The sequence below is a fragment of the Macadamia integrifolia genome, chromosome 12 (assembly GCF_013358625.1).
Source record: "Macadamia integrifolia cultivar HAES 741 chromosome 12, SCU_Mint_v3, whole genome shotgun sequence".
NCBI classification, from domain to species: Eukaryota; Viridiplantae; Streptophyta; class Magnoliopsida; order Proteales; family Proteaceae; genus Macadamia; species Macadamia integrifolia.
In genome coordinates this window covers 8,630,000-8,647,495 of record NC_056568.1, presented here as the reverse complement: position 1 = coordinate 8,647,495, position 17,496 = coordinate 8,630,000, and the positions used below count along the sequence as shown (strand labels likewise).

General features: G+C 39.5%; 1 protein-coding gene across 2 annotated transcripts; it reads left to right on the top strand.

Moving 5' to 3' along the window:
• Positions 1–371: 371 nt before the first annotated feature.
• On the top strand, positions 372–3,882 carry LOC122057188 (ACT domain-containing protein ACR4-like). Of its 2 annotated transcripts, none has more exons than XM_042619210.1 (8): positions 372–730; positions 1,550–1,622; positions 1,739–1,784; positions 1,892–2,006; positions 2,095–2,162; positions 2,254–2,850; positions 2,997–3,101; positions 3,203–3,882. In XM_042619210.1, the coding sequence occupies exons 1-8, from the start codon at positions 727–729 to the stop codon at positions 3,542–3,544; spliced, it is 1,350 nt and encodes a 449-aa protein (XP_042475144.1). In that variant the 5' UTR covers positions 372–726; the 3' UTR covers positions 3,545–3,882. The 2 variants fall into 2 exon arrangements, with proteins under 2 accessions (XP_042475144.1, XP_042475143.1); XM_042619209.1 differs by lacking the exon at positions 372–730 and adding an exon at positions 803–1,053.
• Positions 3,883–17,496: the final 13,614 nt, after the last annotated feature.

Here is a 17,496-nt window from a genome sequence, read left to right as displayed (position 1 = left end):
CGGCGAGCGCGCGGCGTAGAAAGTGCTTCAAAGTTTCCATCGCTCCAGGAAAGGAGGATATGTTTCGAGTGCTAAGTGCTAACCGAGTCAGGGTTGTTGCTACAGTGCGCTGGGGTGGACGGTTGTGAGTCTTTGTGACTAGTGATTTGGGGCATTTTTGGTAGAAAAATTGTGATTGGGGCTTGGGGAGGGGAGGGCTGTTTTTGGGAACTGAATCACTGGGACTACCCAGTTGCTTTTAATGTTTGGAAAGTCTGATTCCTTAATTAGAAAGTGAGTGTTCATAAAAGCAGAGTAACTGAATGAGCGAGAGAGGGGGAGATCGTAAGAGTAATTACTGAAGGAGTGGAGAGGGGATAGGGGATAGGGGATAGGGGATAGGGGTGTGCATTGACTATAGAAAGAGAGAGAATTCTTTGTTTTTGTACAATTTGTACTGTTAAGATTGATGGTTTTGGAGTTTCGTGTTGGGAGAGTGATTTGCAGGGGTTTTGGAGGGTTTTTGAGATCTCCTTTTCGGCTTAAAGGGGAGAACAGGGAGAGAGATTGAGATTTTTAGATTGAGATTGAGATTGAGATCGAAGAAGGGGAAGTAGTCACAGTCACACAGTCACAAGGCCACACCTCGTATTCCCTCTTGTCTTTATTTTCTTGATATTGTAGAATTTGGGTCGTGAAAATCAAGGAATTTGGTCACTTCATAACACAAATCCTCAGAGAGTTATCATGGGTACGTGCCTTATCTTCTTCTTCTTCTTCTTCTTCTTCTTATCCTTCCCCTCCTTCGTTTTCTGTTCTTCTTCTGTTAGTGTTTCGGGTTTCGGGTGCCCTTTTAATTCCCTTTTCGGCTGGGTCATGGGTTGTCTTTCTCTTTTAACGGACACTTCGTACTGTTCAGTTTTGTTTCTTCTTTTTTATTTTTTTAATTACTGATCTGAATGACAGTTTTCCTTGATTCTCTTTTTGCCGTTCACTTCTCTGCTGAATTCTTGAGTCGGCCATGGAGTTTGCCTTTTTTAACTTCACTTCTTTGATTTGTGATGTCGGGTCAAGGTTGTCTTCAATCGTCGCTTGTATAGTTTGCCTCTCTAGATTTGCTGCTATTTTGCTTCTCTGTTTTTGCTGCTATGTCTGTGGGCTTCTCTGTTTTTATTTTGCTTCCTTTGCCTCTTTTGGTTCACTTGTTTTGATATAAGGAGGTTTATGTTCTTTGTTCTGTGGTTTCCTGGAATTCGAAAATTGGATTTTCCCAATATTTTAATTCTACTGCGTTGGTGGGTCGCGGGGTTCTAGATTTCTCCCTCTGTGGTTTCTTCTGGGCTGCCTGATTGATGAATCTTTTTCTATTTTTATCTATAATAATTAGGGATTAATGGGTTCGGTGGCTCGAGTTCTACGTTGTTTCATGGATTGGACTTTCTGTGCCATATTCTTATGGTTTTCCTTTACCAATAATTGTTTTCCACACCCTTTTACCAGTTCCTGAATGGTGGGCTTCATTCTTTAATTCTGTTCTAATTCCTATCATTTTTTTTCCTCCTTTGTGCAGAGACCGAGTGGAGCTCTTCATGGGACATGGATGACGAGTATGAGAAATTTATTCGAAGAATGAATCCGCCCAGGTATGTAATGTAATTTCTTAAATTCTTGACGTAACAGAGAGCGGTTTCAGATTCTGCAGTGATTGGAAGCTACTGGAGATTTACTCTCTCTGTATCTTTTGTTTCTTGGTGTTCAGGGTTGTAATTGATAATGAAGCTTGCAAGAATGCAACAGTTATAAAAGTATGTTCTTATTCTATTTCTTAATTACTTGGCCACGGTATCCTTCCTTGGCTTTTTCTTCGATGCTGATTTTTCTTGTATTTTCTTTTTCCCATCTGATGATGAAGGTGGACAGTGCAAACAAACATGGAATACTTTTGGAAGTTGTACAGGTTCTTACAGATCTGAATCTTATCATAACTAAAGCTTATATCTCCTCTGATGGAGGTTGGTTCATGGATGGTAAGATTTCCCCTTCCCCTTCCCCTTCCCCTTCCCCTTTGTGCTTTTCCTCTTTATACTATGAAATAATTGTGTGGGGTTCCACCAGTTTTTAATGTTACAGATCAGGAAGGAAACAAGCTTACAGATGAAGGGCTTCTAGATTATATCCGTAAGGTTGATCGCACTCACTCTACTGAAGTATTGATGCTTTGCTTTTTCTTTTTCTTTGTTTGAAAAATTACCCAACACTCATGTTTCTCTGCAGTCTCTTGGAGCAGATTCCTGTGTTCTACCCACATTGAGAAGGTCTGTAGGGGTGGAAGCATCCACAGACTACACATCTATTGAGCTTACCGGGGCTGATAGACCTGGGTTACTCTCTGAGGTCTGTGCTGTCCTCACTGACCTGAAATGTAGTGTGGTCAACGCAGAAGTATGGACACACAATACTCGGGCTGCTGCCGTGATGCATGTGACCGATGAGGCGGAAACTGGGTTGGCCATTACTGATCCACAGAGGTTGTCTAAGATTAAGCAACTTCTTTTCAATGTACTAAAGGGTAACAACAAGAACAGAGGAGCTAAGACTGTTGTTTCTAAGGGAAGCACTCATACTGAGAGAAGGCTTCACCAGATGATGTTTGCTGATCGGGACTATGACCGATCGCAAGATAATGCCCCAGATGAGTCGCTGAGACCTAATGTGACGGTTGTTAATTGGTACGACAAAGACTATTCGGTGGTTACCATTCGGTGTAAAGATAGGCCTAAGCTTCTCTTCGACACAGTTTGCACTTTGACAGACATGCAATATGTGGTTTCCCACGCAAATGTTGATGCAGAAGGGCCTGAAGCGTATCAGGTATGTCACATTGTGTGTGTGTTTGGGGCTTGTGTGTGTAGTATGTGAGTTTTTATTGTGTGTCGTTTGCACCTTATACCCAATTACTTGGGATTAGGCTTTTGGAGTTGAGTTTGAAGCCAATTTCTTTTTCATTCCTATTGAAGGAGTACTATATCCGGCATATAGATGGGTCTCCTGTAAATTCAGAAGCAGAACGTCAAAGAGTGATCCAATGTCTTGAAGCAGCAATAGAGAGAAGAGTATCAGAAGTATGGTCATCTTTCATTTACTCATTTTTTTTTCCAGGATTTCAATCATTCTAATTGTGATTACAGATTAGTGATGCTTGTGTTTGTCTTTCTTTCCACAGGGGTTGAAGCTAGAATTGTGCACAACTGATAGAGTTGGGTTGCTATCTGATGTAACTCGCATCTTTCGTGAGAACAGCTTATTAGTCACAAGGGCAGAAGTGACGACCAGAGCAGGCAAAGCCCTCAACACCTTTTATGTCCGTGATGCAGCTGGAAATCCTGTTGATGCCAAGACAATTGATTCCATCCGCCAAGTTATTGGCCAGACGATACTCCAAGTGAAGGGAAACTCTGAGAATTTGAAATCACCACCTCAGGAATCCCCAACCAGGTTTCTCTTTGGTGGTCTCTTCAAGTCCAGGTCTTTTTGTAATTTTGGTCTGGTTAGATCCTACTCTTGAGTTGGTTATTTCAACTTCTTAGAATTGATTCCACTTCCTTTAGGTGCAACCATGTAAATACAACTGATCCATTCCACTGCAAGTTCCATGGCTGATCACACACATTCATAAGTATGAAAACATAGAGACCTGCGCGCCTGTAAATTCACCTTTGCCCTGATTTCACTTGTTACTGAAGGATCCAGTCCTCCTCTGGAGGTAGAAAGTAGAGGAAATCAGCAGAGTTGTAAATTGAATGATCTGGATGGTCTGCACTGTATGTGTAATGATGTAAAACATCTAACCAGCTTACAAAAATTCCAACTTTGTTCATAATAGATTTACCATCTTGTACCTCATTGATGCGTATGCTTTGACATTAACAGTCTTGTATCAGTTGAGATTCTAATTGTCTTTTGACGATCGTGGTTGTGAGTTGTGACTCTGCCCACAATCTTTTGCTGGGTCTAGACTGAAATGAATCTCTGAAAGTTGATCCATGAAACTAAGCTTTGTTTTCTACAGTGCACTAGCACATACAGGATGAGAATTTGGCTTAGAAAGAACAAATTTTGCACAGAAAAGTGGCAAGCCCAGAACTTTTTTCTCAGATCTGATAATGGGTATAGGTAAGAGAAAAGTGACAAGTCCAGAAGGCCAGAACATTGACATATCTGATAATGGATATTAGATCAGTACGGGGAAAGGCACAAAAATCCTCTAAGGGAAGGCAGTGAGTGGTAGTTAACGTCCGATGTTGTGGTGCATGCCGGGGCCTTCCCACCCATTGGATTCTCATTACCGTTCACTGTCAGCCACAGAGGATTTGAATCCGGGCAAGGCGGAGACGTGGGGTGGGAAAACCAAACAAAATTTGAGGATTGAAAAGCCAATCTACCTCGCAAGTTATGTTTTTGTTTTCTAATCTTGAATTGGTCCAAACTCCCGAGTGAAGATCTCTGTAGATTTGGTAAGACCAGTCCTCACAAGTTTATGAAGGACACCTCTATCCATTTGGAAAGCGAAACCACAATCTTTTTGACTTTAGAATATGGAAAGACTGCCGTTGAAAGCAGAACCAGTGAGATAGCAGAGTGAGAAAGCTTAAAAGGACTTGAAAACAGAAGTCCTTATCTTCTTGCTTAACCCCACCAACCATCAATTCTTTTTTTTTTTTGGATACCCATCGAATCTTCACTCCTATCATCAACCACATCATTATTGGATGGCGTGCATGGAAGATTGGAGCTGGTGGGCCACCACCACGTGGCTTCTTCTCGGTTTCCTAAAAGTGGTACAAGGAGCACTCTTTTGTAAGTACCCTGCGGGCTGGGAGAGGTCGGGAGTGAATATTTGGACGATTGTCTTGCGAATTTATTCCCATATCTTTGCGCCGGCCGTACATCAGGCATGACATTAATATTGGTGCTCTCTGCAGGACTCTCGTGGAACTCATTTCGCTAAGCTTCATCCCCATATCATCATGTCTCCGTATTGTAAACACATTATTGAAGCAACAATAACAAAAAAAAATTCCAATTAAATAGTATTTGCTACATGAATTCATAATCCGCTGCTCTCCAAAGAACTCTCTTTGATGTCATATGAAAATCTAAACTAAGCTTTTGTATGTTTTTCCTTATCAACTTTTTAATGATCAATTTATGCCTATCTCTGGTTCTATTAACTCCCTCCATTTGGATCTAATCATTCTTTACAAAAGCATTCAAAGGTCTACTCTGAAAACATGTCCAAACCACCTTAAGCGATGTTTTCTGAAATGTCCTCCCAAATTAACTCTAACTCGTTCATTCCTCACCCAATCCTCGTAGTTTTTCTGCACACCCCATCTCAACATCCTCATCTCTGCTACAATCAACTTCTCCATGTTACGTTTCTTGATTGCCCAACATTCTGGTCCATATATCATAGACAGTCATAGAATTTTTCTTTAAATTTTAAGGATATACGTCAATCACACAACACTCCATATGTACCTCTCCACTTCGTCTATCATACTTTAATTTTGTGAGACACATCATCGTCTATCTCACTTTCTTTGTTGATGATTAACCCCAAATATTTGAAATGATTATTTTGTGGGATCTCTCTCTTCTCAAGTTGCACCACATCGTTTTCCATCCTTGAAAGATTAAAATTACACGTCATATACTCCGTCTTTGTTCTACTTATTTATGACTCTTACATTCCAATGTAGACCTCCATAACTCTAACCTTTTGTCGATCTCTACCACTGTCTCAGCCACGAGCACAATATCATCCACGAAGAGCATACACCACGGAATATCCCTTGAATGTTCTTGGTTAAATCATCCATGATAATCATAACCAGTTATACTCAAAGCATATCCCTGATGTAACCCAATAGTGAACTCATTGCCTTGACTTCCCACGGTTCTGAAACTCGTCACTACACTCTCATACATGTCTTTGCAAATATCTACATATTTACTTAACACCCCTTTCTTCTCCAAAAAATGTCAGATGAGCTCTTTGGGGACTCTATTGTAAGCCTTTTCTATATCATTGAAGACCATATGGAGATCCTTCTTATAGGTTCTCGACCTTTCCATGAGCCTCCTAAAAATGCAAATTGCTTCCATCGTGGATCTCAAAGAAATAAAACCAAGTTGTTTCCTTGATATACCAGTTTCTCTTCTTAGGTGGATTTCAATAACCTTCTCATATAATTTCATGGTATGACTTATGAGATTTATGGCTCTATAGTTATTGCAACTCTAAACTCCTTATTGAAGAACATAGAGAAGCATATCCCAAATGCAGAAAATTATCCCTCAAATGCAATGTTATGTTTGTAATCACAAAAGAAGTCTATGATTCCATATATGAATAATAATGTCATTAAACTAGATGGTATGACTTATAAGATTTATGCCTCTATAATTAATGTAACTCTAAACTCCTAATTGAAAAAATATGGAAAGCATATGGTGACTTATTATGCCTCTATAGTTATTGCAACTCTAAACTCCTTATTGAGACCATGAAAAAGCATATCCCAAATGCAGAAAATCATCTCTCAAATGCAATGTTAAGTTATGTTTGTAACCAAGAAAGAAGTCTATGGTTGCATATTTGAATAATAGTGTCATTAAACCAGATGAATATTGTAAGACAATTTGAAAAGAGGGAATCAGTAGCAGACTGACAAAATGACTACTCCTTTTTCAGCAACTTTTTTTTTAGTGCTCCGTAGTAGTGATCATAGCCCCCAGGCCAAAGCCCTAATATGGCAAATAACGCTTCCATAGGACCAACAAGCTATAGTGGGGCATGCCTACTCGAACACACAACCAGCCGACTCAAACTGTGATAGAGCATTCTTCAGCAACTTGCACAATACTGTACTCTTTACTTGAAAGTGTGTTATAACAGGTTCTTCAGTTCAGTATCCCTACATAATGAAAGGTATTTCAAAATGAAGGATCTACATTTTGTGACCTCAACTAAGTACAATCTCTATCAATTCCAACAAAGTTTATAAAGGCAAAGGAATCAAGGCTTTTCATGTTTAGAAAAAATATACTGTCTCAAACTCATTTTAAACAATCACCATGGATTAGTCTCATAGAAACAGATTTCAATAAAATCTCATAAGATTTGACCCTGGCCAAAAGACAATGTCCCAAACTACATAGCACATAGTTGAGTCCTCTCGGAACCATAGGAGATAGGATCCCATCACACGACTCACCAACTTCACTTATCAAGCTTTATCTAGTGTTGATGAACTAATTAGGAGTAGAAGATGAAGCAATTCGATATTGATTGATCAATGTCGTTTCTTACTAAAATGAAAATTGGGAGAAGTGATTCAATGAAGCTTAGAGCACGAAACTGAAAAACATGGGAACATGGAAACTTCCTAACCTCTTCCTTGTTTCTGCATTTGACCAGGCAAGTACAGCATCCCTGCAATACAACAGCGAGAACCAAAAAAATAATAAAATATAAAAAAAAAAATGCAAACCCATTAGTTCATTATAGGTTATAGATGAGTCGATACTCAAAAGTCTCAAAGTTTCATGGTTCTATAGTTTGAATCCCTTGCAAAAGGTTTGGATTAGAGGCGTACTTATACTTCAACTATGTTCTTCTATGGGCATCTCAATTGGTTTTAAAGCTCTATCATTTTGAATTGGATGCAGCAATTTTCAAATAAGTTAGATTAGGAAAGAAACAGTCTGTTACTTATCCACATACTCCTTCAGGAGTTCTTTGCTTAAACTAGCAGTCTGTTATTCTAAGGCTACACAGAGTTGTCAGACAGCAACAAAGACTGAATGCCAAGCTATTATTTAGAAACATCTTTTTTTTTTTTTTTGATAGGTAGAGAGGGGAAGTAGATGATATCCAAGAGACTCGAACTCGAGACCTCTTGGTGAGCATGGGCTTACCACAAATCACCGCTGAAATTGCCCTTGCCACCAGCTTGTTCAGAAATATCTTGTAGAATCCATTCAATTTTCCTTCTCTAGATGGAAACTCAATCAATGAATTGGCATTCTGTACACATGCCCAGTCTTCCAACTTTTTTGCATCATTTCAATTCAACTACTATAAGAAACTTTTTGGGGTAGACTTTTTAGAAGATTATGATCTATAGGTGAAAAGATCTGTTGGAATTAAAAAAAAAGGGGGGGGGGGCTTAATAGAAAGCCCCTTCAAATTCCAAACATGACTGGTAAATTCACTCCCTAACAATAATTGTAGAACATTCAATCTAGCATCACCATATGGTCACCAAAGATTTGCATAATAGATTCATAGATACAAACAAGAAACATTCCAAGTTTGAAACACTATAACCTCCAGACAAATGATTAGATCTCTTTTATAGTTATCCTTAAATTTACATGGGGGTTGACCAAATCCAGAATGCTTCTTCCACCTAGTCTCAAGCTTCTTTATTGTCATTGCCTCGGTAACTCTTTCAACCTAATCCATTTACATAATTTTAATACTAAATACTGCACAGCTCCAATGGCATGGCCCCTCAGTTAGATAATTCATATTTTCCTAAGTAGATTAGCATAATGATGGTAATCCTTACACTAAAAAAGTGCCCCATCTTTATTTTAAAACAGCTGGAATCATAATGATATACTTTTAGAAAAACCTAATTGTCAAGGCAAGTTGGTTTCATGTTCAGAAAAAGGAGAAACAAAGGAAACTCAGGGGATTAATCGACATACATGTATTGTTCAGGTTCCTCCTTCAATACTTGGATGCACGCTCTGAAAATGGCTTTTCAATCATTGTCACTTGTTACCAAAAAAAAAAAGATCATCATCAAGTACTCGATTGGAGGCGATCATTCATGATTAAGGGATACATAGACAACTCAATATATGCGAGTGAAATCTCCAAAGAAGAGCCTTCAAAGCACCCTCTTGGGGACTTAAGAAGCCTTAGACATGAATAAATGCAAGTTTTGACCTTCCATAATCTTATGCAGCATTAGCTTAAGATTGTAGTTTGAGATCCAAATTATGTGAGTGCCTTTAGAAACCGTTAGGTGCACATTCTTCACCACTATAAATGCTCCCACGATTCTTGGGCTAACACGAGTCTTGGGATTAGCCGTGTGTATTATACTTTGTACTCTGAGTTTCACTGAATTAAGTCTAGGCCTTTAATGAGCATGTGCTTATTATTGAGTTTAAAGATTCTCTATCACCTTTAAATTACAACTACTTATCCATGTTCAAAATCGGACGAGCCTGATAAAAAATGCTCTCTTAAACCAATGGGAACTCGAAAAGTGTCCGTGTTGCTTCATGAGTGACATCTTGCCTTGTTGCGAGGATGCCCATCCAAGGGTTATGATCTAATCACACATTCCATTATGTTCTAATTCAATGCACCATAGAAGATCCGACGACTCAAAATCTACCCAAGAATTAAAGGTTCAAATCTGAAGGCTCTGATTCTCCTCAAGTTTTAATACTTTGCTAGTACACCAAAGTGACCTCGGAGGCTCTATTTGGAAGTATGTGGTTGGCCGAACTTCATAGTTCTCTCATTCTATCTCGAATTCGGGAGTTTCATAAGCCAAATTTCTTATAGTCTGTTGCTGTTGAGAATCTGTAGAAGGCTGAACGTAGGTCTTGCAAGATCACAGAAGGCAGAGGCCCAGAGGTGGCTCCGGGATTAGTCCTCCGATGCCCAAGTTAGAGATCCACACAATAGTATTTAGAGAGTAATGGTGAGTTAGTTCACTTACCTGGTTCTGTCTTCCGGGTTTGTTCTTATAGGGTTATCTTTTGTAGAGTCCTACTAAGATACGTTCTACCTCCTCTGAAGGGATTAAGATGGTTTGTTGAAGGACTCCTCCTTGCGCTCTTCACGTTTCCTCTGGGAATCTTCCCTTAGGTGGATGGAGAGTCCTATCATGACTCTATTACTAAAGGGAAGATTGGGTTTCTTCGCCACTAGACTATCCAAAGCTGTGATGTAATTACGTGGCAAGATGCCACTTGTTCTTGCCCATGCCCAGTTGGGCAATTTAGTTTGTGTGTATCATAGTCTATACTCCTTTCTTCTTGCTTCTCACCCTCCCTTCCCTTTCCCGCAAACAAAACAAAATCATTTTGGCTATGTTTGATTGTAAAGGGAATTAAAGAGAAGGGAAGTGAAATTTTTATACTTAAAAAAGAAATATATGTAATCATTACTCATGTGACTTTAACATTAACTTCACATTCCATATTTGGTTATAAAATTTCACTTTACTTTGCATCCAAAACCATTTGCTATAATATGTAAAATAAAAATTGCATGTAAAGTATATCATTACTAAATATGGTTTAAAAAAAATAAAATAGTTTATACAATCATATGAGACAATGATTATAAACATTTCTTTTTAAAGTATGAAAATTTCACTTTCCTTCCCTTTAAATTTTCATTGCAACCAAACGGAGCCTTTAGTAAATTACTTTCCGATTTGGTTCCTTAAATTATCTTGGGTCAAATAGATTAAGGTTTGGTCAATTGATGTATAGTATGGCATTTTTTAGGACTAGTTGAAAAAAGATAGGCATGCTAGTTTCCAATGGCCATTGGTCTGAGGAAAGCAGAGCTAAAAATTATTCATGTATCCAAGCCCATTTACTTGGGATAAAGTGTTCAATAGACTCATGTGGAGAAAAAAAATCTATCTTGAATAAAACCAAACTACTCAACATTCCAAAAGAAGCATATGTACCTGGGGATGCAAATGCCACCGACCAGGTATCCCGACACCACACAAGCTCATTTTGCTAAAATTTCAAACATAATACAAGATTTTAAACTCTATTGGCAAGACAACTCTCATTTTCTTGGTTGGACCTCCAAAATCTAGGTTCACCCAACAAAAAACAAAACAATTTCTTCTCGACACCTCTGAATCCAGACCTACCAAGACAAAAAATTTCTTTTTGGCACTTCTGAATCTAGACCTACCAAATCATGTAGAAGTTAGAGAAACTTGCAAATATTAATAGCAAAACAAGTAGCATCAAGAGACTTATTCATCTCTCTCTCTCTCTCTCTCTCTCTCTCTCTCTCTCTCTCTCTCTCTCTCTTTTTAATAATAGCAATTTAACACTTCCAATGAAGAAAAACAGTGCCACAGTAATCAAAAAAGAACAGAGTCAAAAGAAAGGGAGGGGTGAGGAGAAGTCCCAAATGTTATGACATTGTGTTGAGGCGCCCGTAAATGCCAACAGATCAGCTACAGAATTTCGTTCTTGCATGGTGTGTAAAAAAGTGATGTGTCTCAAACCATTCAAAAGGTGACAACAGTCATTGATAATGTGCTTTACTCTCTATGGAATAGAGTGACAAGATCGATTGAGAATATTGATAATAGTAAGATTATCCTCTTCAATAATAAGGGATTGATGTCCCTGAGAGGCTGCAATTCTCAATGTAAATAATACTACCATAGCTTCAGTCACACCTGCATGAGCAAAGCCAATTCCAATCAAGAAGCCACCAAGAAACAACCCATTATGATCCCGAAAGACTCATCCAACTCTTGTTGCCCCAGGATTTCCATTAGATGCTCCATCGACATTTATCTTAATGTGAAGTGGGGGAGGGGGTCCATTGAACAAAAGAAAAATGCTTGCTAAGTATAGGAATTTCGTGAGAAATTTGATTTGTTAATTGTTTGGCTCTATGGAGAATAGTGCCCACAAGAATCTGTGTAGAACGAAAGACCATCTAAAAATGCCAACCAAATGTTCTACAAAATATTGAGAGTGAGGAATAACTGAAGATGATATTTGCTAGTGTTGGATGGATGCTACAAGAGAGTGGAAATGCAAGAAGGGAAGTCATTCCAAGTTGGGCTATTTGTGTATCCAGCCATGGTCCACACAGTGTTTGCAACAGTGCAGTCAAACAAAATAGGTTTATCCGAGAGTCTGTAAGCAAAGCACCATAGGCAAATATTAGGAATAGAGAGACCTCAATTTCTTAGAAGAGCTGGTGTTGGTAGTTGTCCTCGAAGGGGTTTCCAATTAAAAAACTTGATTTTAGGAATTGTGTAGGTCTGCCAAAGAGGGAGCCTGTGATACCCTATTTTTAAAACCTGGTTTACTTACATGGTTGATCTGGTTTAACCATGCAAGTCCCGAACCAGAGAGGGTTAAGGTGGGTTCCATATGGACCATGATGGCAAGGGTGACTTTGAACACAGGTTGGCCAGATAAGTCCGAGTCAGTGCCAAAGGAGACGGGTGTACCCAAGCCGTGTACATGCACGTATCATAAAGCCATGTACGGGTAATGCTGGTATGTAGCCATATCGTAAAGTGTATATATATTATATATCTTGTGTCGAGAGTGAGATACATGCTGAGTCAAATTCGATCGAAATCTCAATTGTTTGGCTAAGTTTTGACTAACAGGTGGGCGGTCACAGGAGGGCGAACCCGCCCGCCAGTGTGACTCACCCATGTAGTTACTAGATATTATATAGTATAAATAGTACTTATTGTGTTTTTTCTTTTTCTCATTTAATGTATTAAAGAGTGGGTGAGAAAATTAAAGAAGAGAGAGAAAAGAAAGGAAGAAAAAGAGAACGAAGAAGAATAAAGGAAAAGAAAAGGAGGAAGAAATGATTTTAAATGACGCCGAGATTTGGTCTTCTCATTCCGACACCGAAAAAGTGATCTCCAACACGAGACCTACGATTTGAGATGAGCGAAGGCTATACTTCTTAAACTTTCACAAAACCTCAAGTGAAACCCTTGATTTGAGTAGAGTTTCTTGAGATCGTGTTAATCCCACTTGAGATGATGAATCTGAGGTTTAATAGATGGTCTATGTATTGATTTTGAAGGTTTAAAGAACTGTTTACAAGATTTGAGAAGCATTGGTGATTTCTTGAGTTAAGAGGTGATTTTGGGGTTTTGAAAAAGTTCTTGAGCAAAGAAGGTAAGATTGCTTTTCAATCCTTAAATCTAACTTAGATCTAGGTTAGAATCATCTTATAAGACCTTAGATGTGTGAAAAATATGATTGGAACAGCCCCATTTGGTTTTCCCAAGGTTGAGGAGCATTTCAAAGGAGAAAACCGATTTTTGCCCCCACAGGTGGGCGAAGACCGACGGGCGAAGCCGCCCGCCTATAGGGGCCCGCCTATTGGGGTAGAACCTTAATTCCAACAGGCAGGCGAAGACCAAAGGGTGAACCCACCCTCCTGTGGGGCCCATCAATTGAACCGATGGGCTATCTAGCCCGCCTGTTGGACCGACAGGTGAAGACAGGTGGGCTATCTGGCCTACCTGTTGGCCCATCAGTCGGATTTTTGAGCCCGAATGGGGCCAAAACGGGTGGACAACCTTCTTTTATGATTTTAAACATGATTTAAACATCAAACCTCGTTAGTTTTGACCCTAAGGTGGTAAAATGCTAACCTTATTCGCTTATGATAGGTTCCACTAGAATTTATATTTCTCACGCCGGATCTCACCCGTACCGAACGTGAGCTTTTGTACCCAACAGGTAAGTGGGGAGAGGACATTTGACCTTATTTTAAGGCCTATTTTTGCATCATTAAATAGTATCTAGACTAACCATGTCATCATGCAAATTATGTATAGATTAGTCATCCTCGTATGCCATTTGCACGCATTGCTTGTGTAATTTAAACAAATGATTTATGATATGTGTGTTGTGCTTTACATTCTTAATGCTAAATAATTGTTGTGCTTATGTGATGAATGGTTGGATTACTGTGCATGATGCATTATTAGACTAGACGTCGTAGTCGATTTAGGAATGAGTGCATTGGTGGCCTGTGGTATGGGACGTGGTGGCACTATACAATCGTACTTTGTCATATAGGAGCATGTAATTTAGGATTATCATTCCTTGTGCTACGACCCTTCCTAACAGGGGTTGAGGTGTTGGGTTATCACTTAGGGGGAAGCAGTGGTCGCGGTTGTCCGGTCACTCTGGTGGTTAGACATACGTCCGGCTAGTCATTAGGACAATCGACAACCTTAGTGGTATATTCAAGAGGGCCAATCGTACTGCTTTTAAATTGCTGGAGTTGGCACCTTTATATTTTTGTCATTTACTTTTATGTTGGGAGTCGGTGGTCGACATGCTTTACTTTTCTAAGTACTCACAGTGGGCCTTCTCTGACAATCCTATGGGCATATCGCGGGATAGAGTTCGCGACTCGTACCTGGGGCATACGTGCACTGTGGTTGTGAGTAGCACATAACCTAAGACTTAGTAATGTTGTTTAGGTGGATAAGATTAAAATGAATTGCATTGCATATAGTGCATATGGATTTGAATGTTTAGGTGAATTTCTTTCTTTTTACTTACTGAGCTAGTGAGCTCATCCCACGTGCACACCTCTTTTAGATGATTTTACAGGCCACCCACCTGAAGATCAGGAGTCAGGCCCCACAGTCGAGTTTCCTGTTGAGGATTGGTGGGTCCCTGAGGAGTATGAGCACAGTGCTGATTGCATGTGTGAGGGTTGTGCTGCAGGACCGCAGTAATGACACCATATAGGATTTCACTTTTTGATTTTTGATGACCTCCCCTTTTGTGTACTTGATATGTAAATTGTTATTCTTTTTGTGTAAATATCATACCTGCGGGCCCACATGTACTTAACTATATACTACAATTTGGGTATCAAGTATACTGTGAATATTTACAGGTAATTTAAGTCTTCCGTTGAACTTTTGAACACTTATCTTAGATGTGGGTATGCTGTGGTGGGGTACTGTATCAGATGATCCTGGAAGGTTTTAAGTTAGCCAGAGTTAACTCGGTTATCGGTCCGGTTCTGTGTGAACGGGGTGTGACAGAGCCAAATTGGATTTGGAGAATTACACATTTGGCCAAGCGAAAGCCGATAAGTTGAAGAAACGATGAACAATCCAGAAGTAGTACCAAGCCATATATATTATCCGGGGTGTCGTGCATAGGTATTGGAATGGACAAGATTCTCTAGGCAATCACGAGGCCACCAGTGAAAAATTATTTATTGTTTCCAGGAGCGGGTGAAAGGACAAATCAACTCCTCTACCAATCTGGGAGCTTCCGTTGGGATAGGAAATGAAGCCAACACTAGGGGTATTGGGAATCCAATAGTCCAGCCATGGATGTTACCTACTTGAGAAAAAACACCTTTTTACAGCAAATCACGAGCACCAATAATTGATTTCCAACCCCACGATGCAGTTGCAGAACAAGTAACTTGAAGAAAGGCTGACCAGGGAAAGTATCTCTGCATCATAAATCTACTCCAAAGAGATTGGTTGGGAAAGAGAAGGTGCTAACCTTTTTTGGCTAACAGAGCTTGATTCATATGAGCCGCTAACTTTAAATTTGGACCCCCACATCTTTTAGGTTGGAAAATAGAGGCCCAACTAACTGTTGGTGTTAGCCTAGATTCCCTATTGGACCAGAAAAATTTTTGACTGAGAGAATCAAGCTCATGCAGAATGGAGGATGGTAATTTAAAACATGACATGAAATGATTTGAAAGGGCTTAAGAACTAATTGGATCAGTACATGTTTACCTGCATAACTAAGATATTTTGTCTTCCATGTCTGTAACCTCTGAGTCACCCTCTGAATGAGCTGAGTACAATGACCCTTTGTGAATTTCCCTACGACAAAAGGTACTCCAAGATAAACATCAATCTGTGATGATAGAAGGACCTGAAACTGCTCCTCTATCCGTCTTTTAAAGCTTGAATGCACATTAGGATTGAATTAGATTCTTGTTTTTGTAAGATTTAGCTGCTGACCAGAGAACCTACAGTATTCTTCAATAACAGTATCAAATGAGTGAATTTCTCTTGATGTGGCTCCTCTAAACAAAATTAAATCATCAGCAAAGGTCATATGCAATATGGCTTCTCCTCCCTAGATAATTTAATCCCATGAATATTGCCTTGATGAAGCTCGTTAGCTAGATGAGAAGATAAGACTTCAGCATAAAGAACAAACAAATAGGATGACAATGGGTCTCCTTGCCTTATTCCCCTCGTCAGTTGAAAGTATGGAGTGGAGAACCATTGAAGAAAACCGTCAATTTGGATGTCGAGACACAAAACATCACTTGAGAGACCCAGTACGGATTGAAGTAGTAACTAGGGGTGCAAGTTTAGCCCTAATGGCCCGAACTCGCCGTTGGTCTGCCCTGATCCCGAACAAGTACTGACTCAAAAATTTTGGCCCTGAGGGCTGGCCTGACCCTGAATCAGGGTCAAGGCGGGTAAGGGTTGATGTCTTTGGCCCGCCCTGAACCCAACCCTGATTTTTTTACCTTGACTTTTGCCCTGATTTTGGCTTGACCTGGCCCTAGTTTTTGCCCCTGAAGTGGACTTTGGATTTTTTGTTTTCTTATGATGTTCTCCTTTTTGTTTAACATGACAAGGGTTTTGAGATCTTCAGATTGTTTGCCTCATTAAGATGATCTCTTTATTTATCATGACAAATAATAGAAATTTTTTGTAATATTTGCTTTCTTATGATGATCTCCTCTCTTTGTTTACTATAATAGCTAGAGTTATTTGTATTGTTTGAATGTTTGCTTTAGGATGTTTTCCTCATGACAAGTAATTTATAACTTTGTGTGTGTGTGTGTGTGTGTGTGTTTTAAATCTCCTCTTTATTATGAATATTTTTTATTTTTTAGTTATTTCATATTTTGCAAGGTCAGGATAAGGGTATACCCAGCCCTTAATGGCAAACAAGGGTCAATCATATTTCATATTTTGCAGGGTCAGAACAAGGGTATGCCCAACCCATAATGGCAAACCAGGGTCAATCAGGGTCAGGGTTAAGGTCAATCAGGGTCATCTCAATCCGACCCTGAAAAATCAGGGCCAATCAGGGCGAGTAAGGATTGGGTTGAACTTTTGTGGCCTTAAGTCAGGATCAGGGCTGGTATGGGCCCAGTTAAGGGGACTCAGGGTTGGATTAGGGTTTTAAGAAACTCGGCCCAACCCGACCCTTTTGCACCCCTAGCCGTAGATAAGTAAGCATTTCTCCACAAATGTCCATTCCAATCGATCATAGGCTTTATTCATCTCTTCTGTAGACATCGAAGTTAAAGGTATAACCCAAGCAAACAACTTACTACAAGTCTAAAACTAAAAGATAAATGGAGAGAGAGAGAAAGCAGTTCTAGGGAAGACAAGGAAAGTCTGAAGGAATTTAAAAGGAGAATGCATGTGGGATAAACATCAACCATTGTGGATCGCTAGAACATGATTCAATCAAAGTGTTCACATTGAACAGCAAGGGGTTCACACAGATTACTAGTGTGGATAGGGAATAAGGTTCTACAACTTGAGATTGGTCTTGGAATCAATCAAGGCAGATACTAATTCAATATTGATCTGGATGGGTAAAACTCACCCTAGATTAGTCAAAATTGACAAAAATGATGGTTTT

What these genes read in the sequence shown, in the direction of transcription:
- LOC122057188 (XM_042619209.1), top strand. An exon ending in TTCTAGATTATATCCGTAAG is followed by an intron (nt 2,163 to 2,253) that starts GTTGATCGCACT and finishes GTTTCTCTGCAG; the next exon opens with TCTCTTGGAGCAGATTCCTG. An exon ending in AAGGGCCTGAAGCGTATCAG is followed by an intron (nt 2,851 to 2,996) that starts GTATGTCACATT and finishes TTCCTATTGAAG; the next exon opens with GAGTACTATATCCGGCATAT.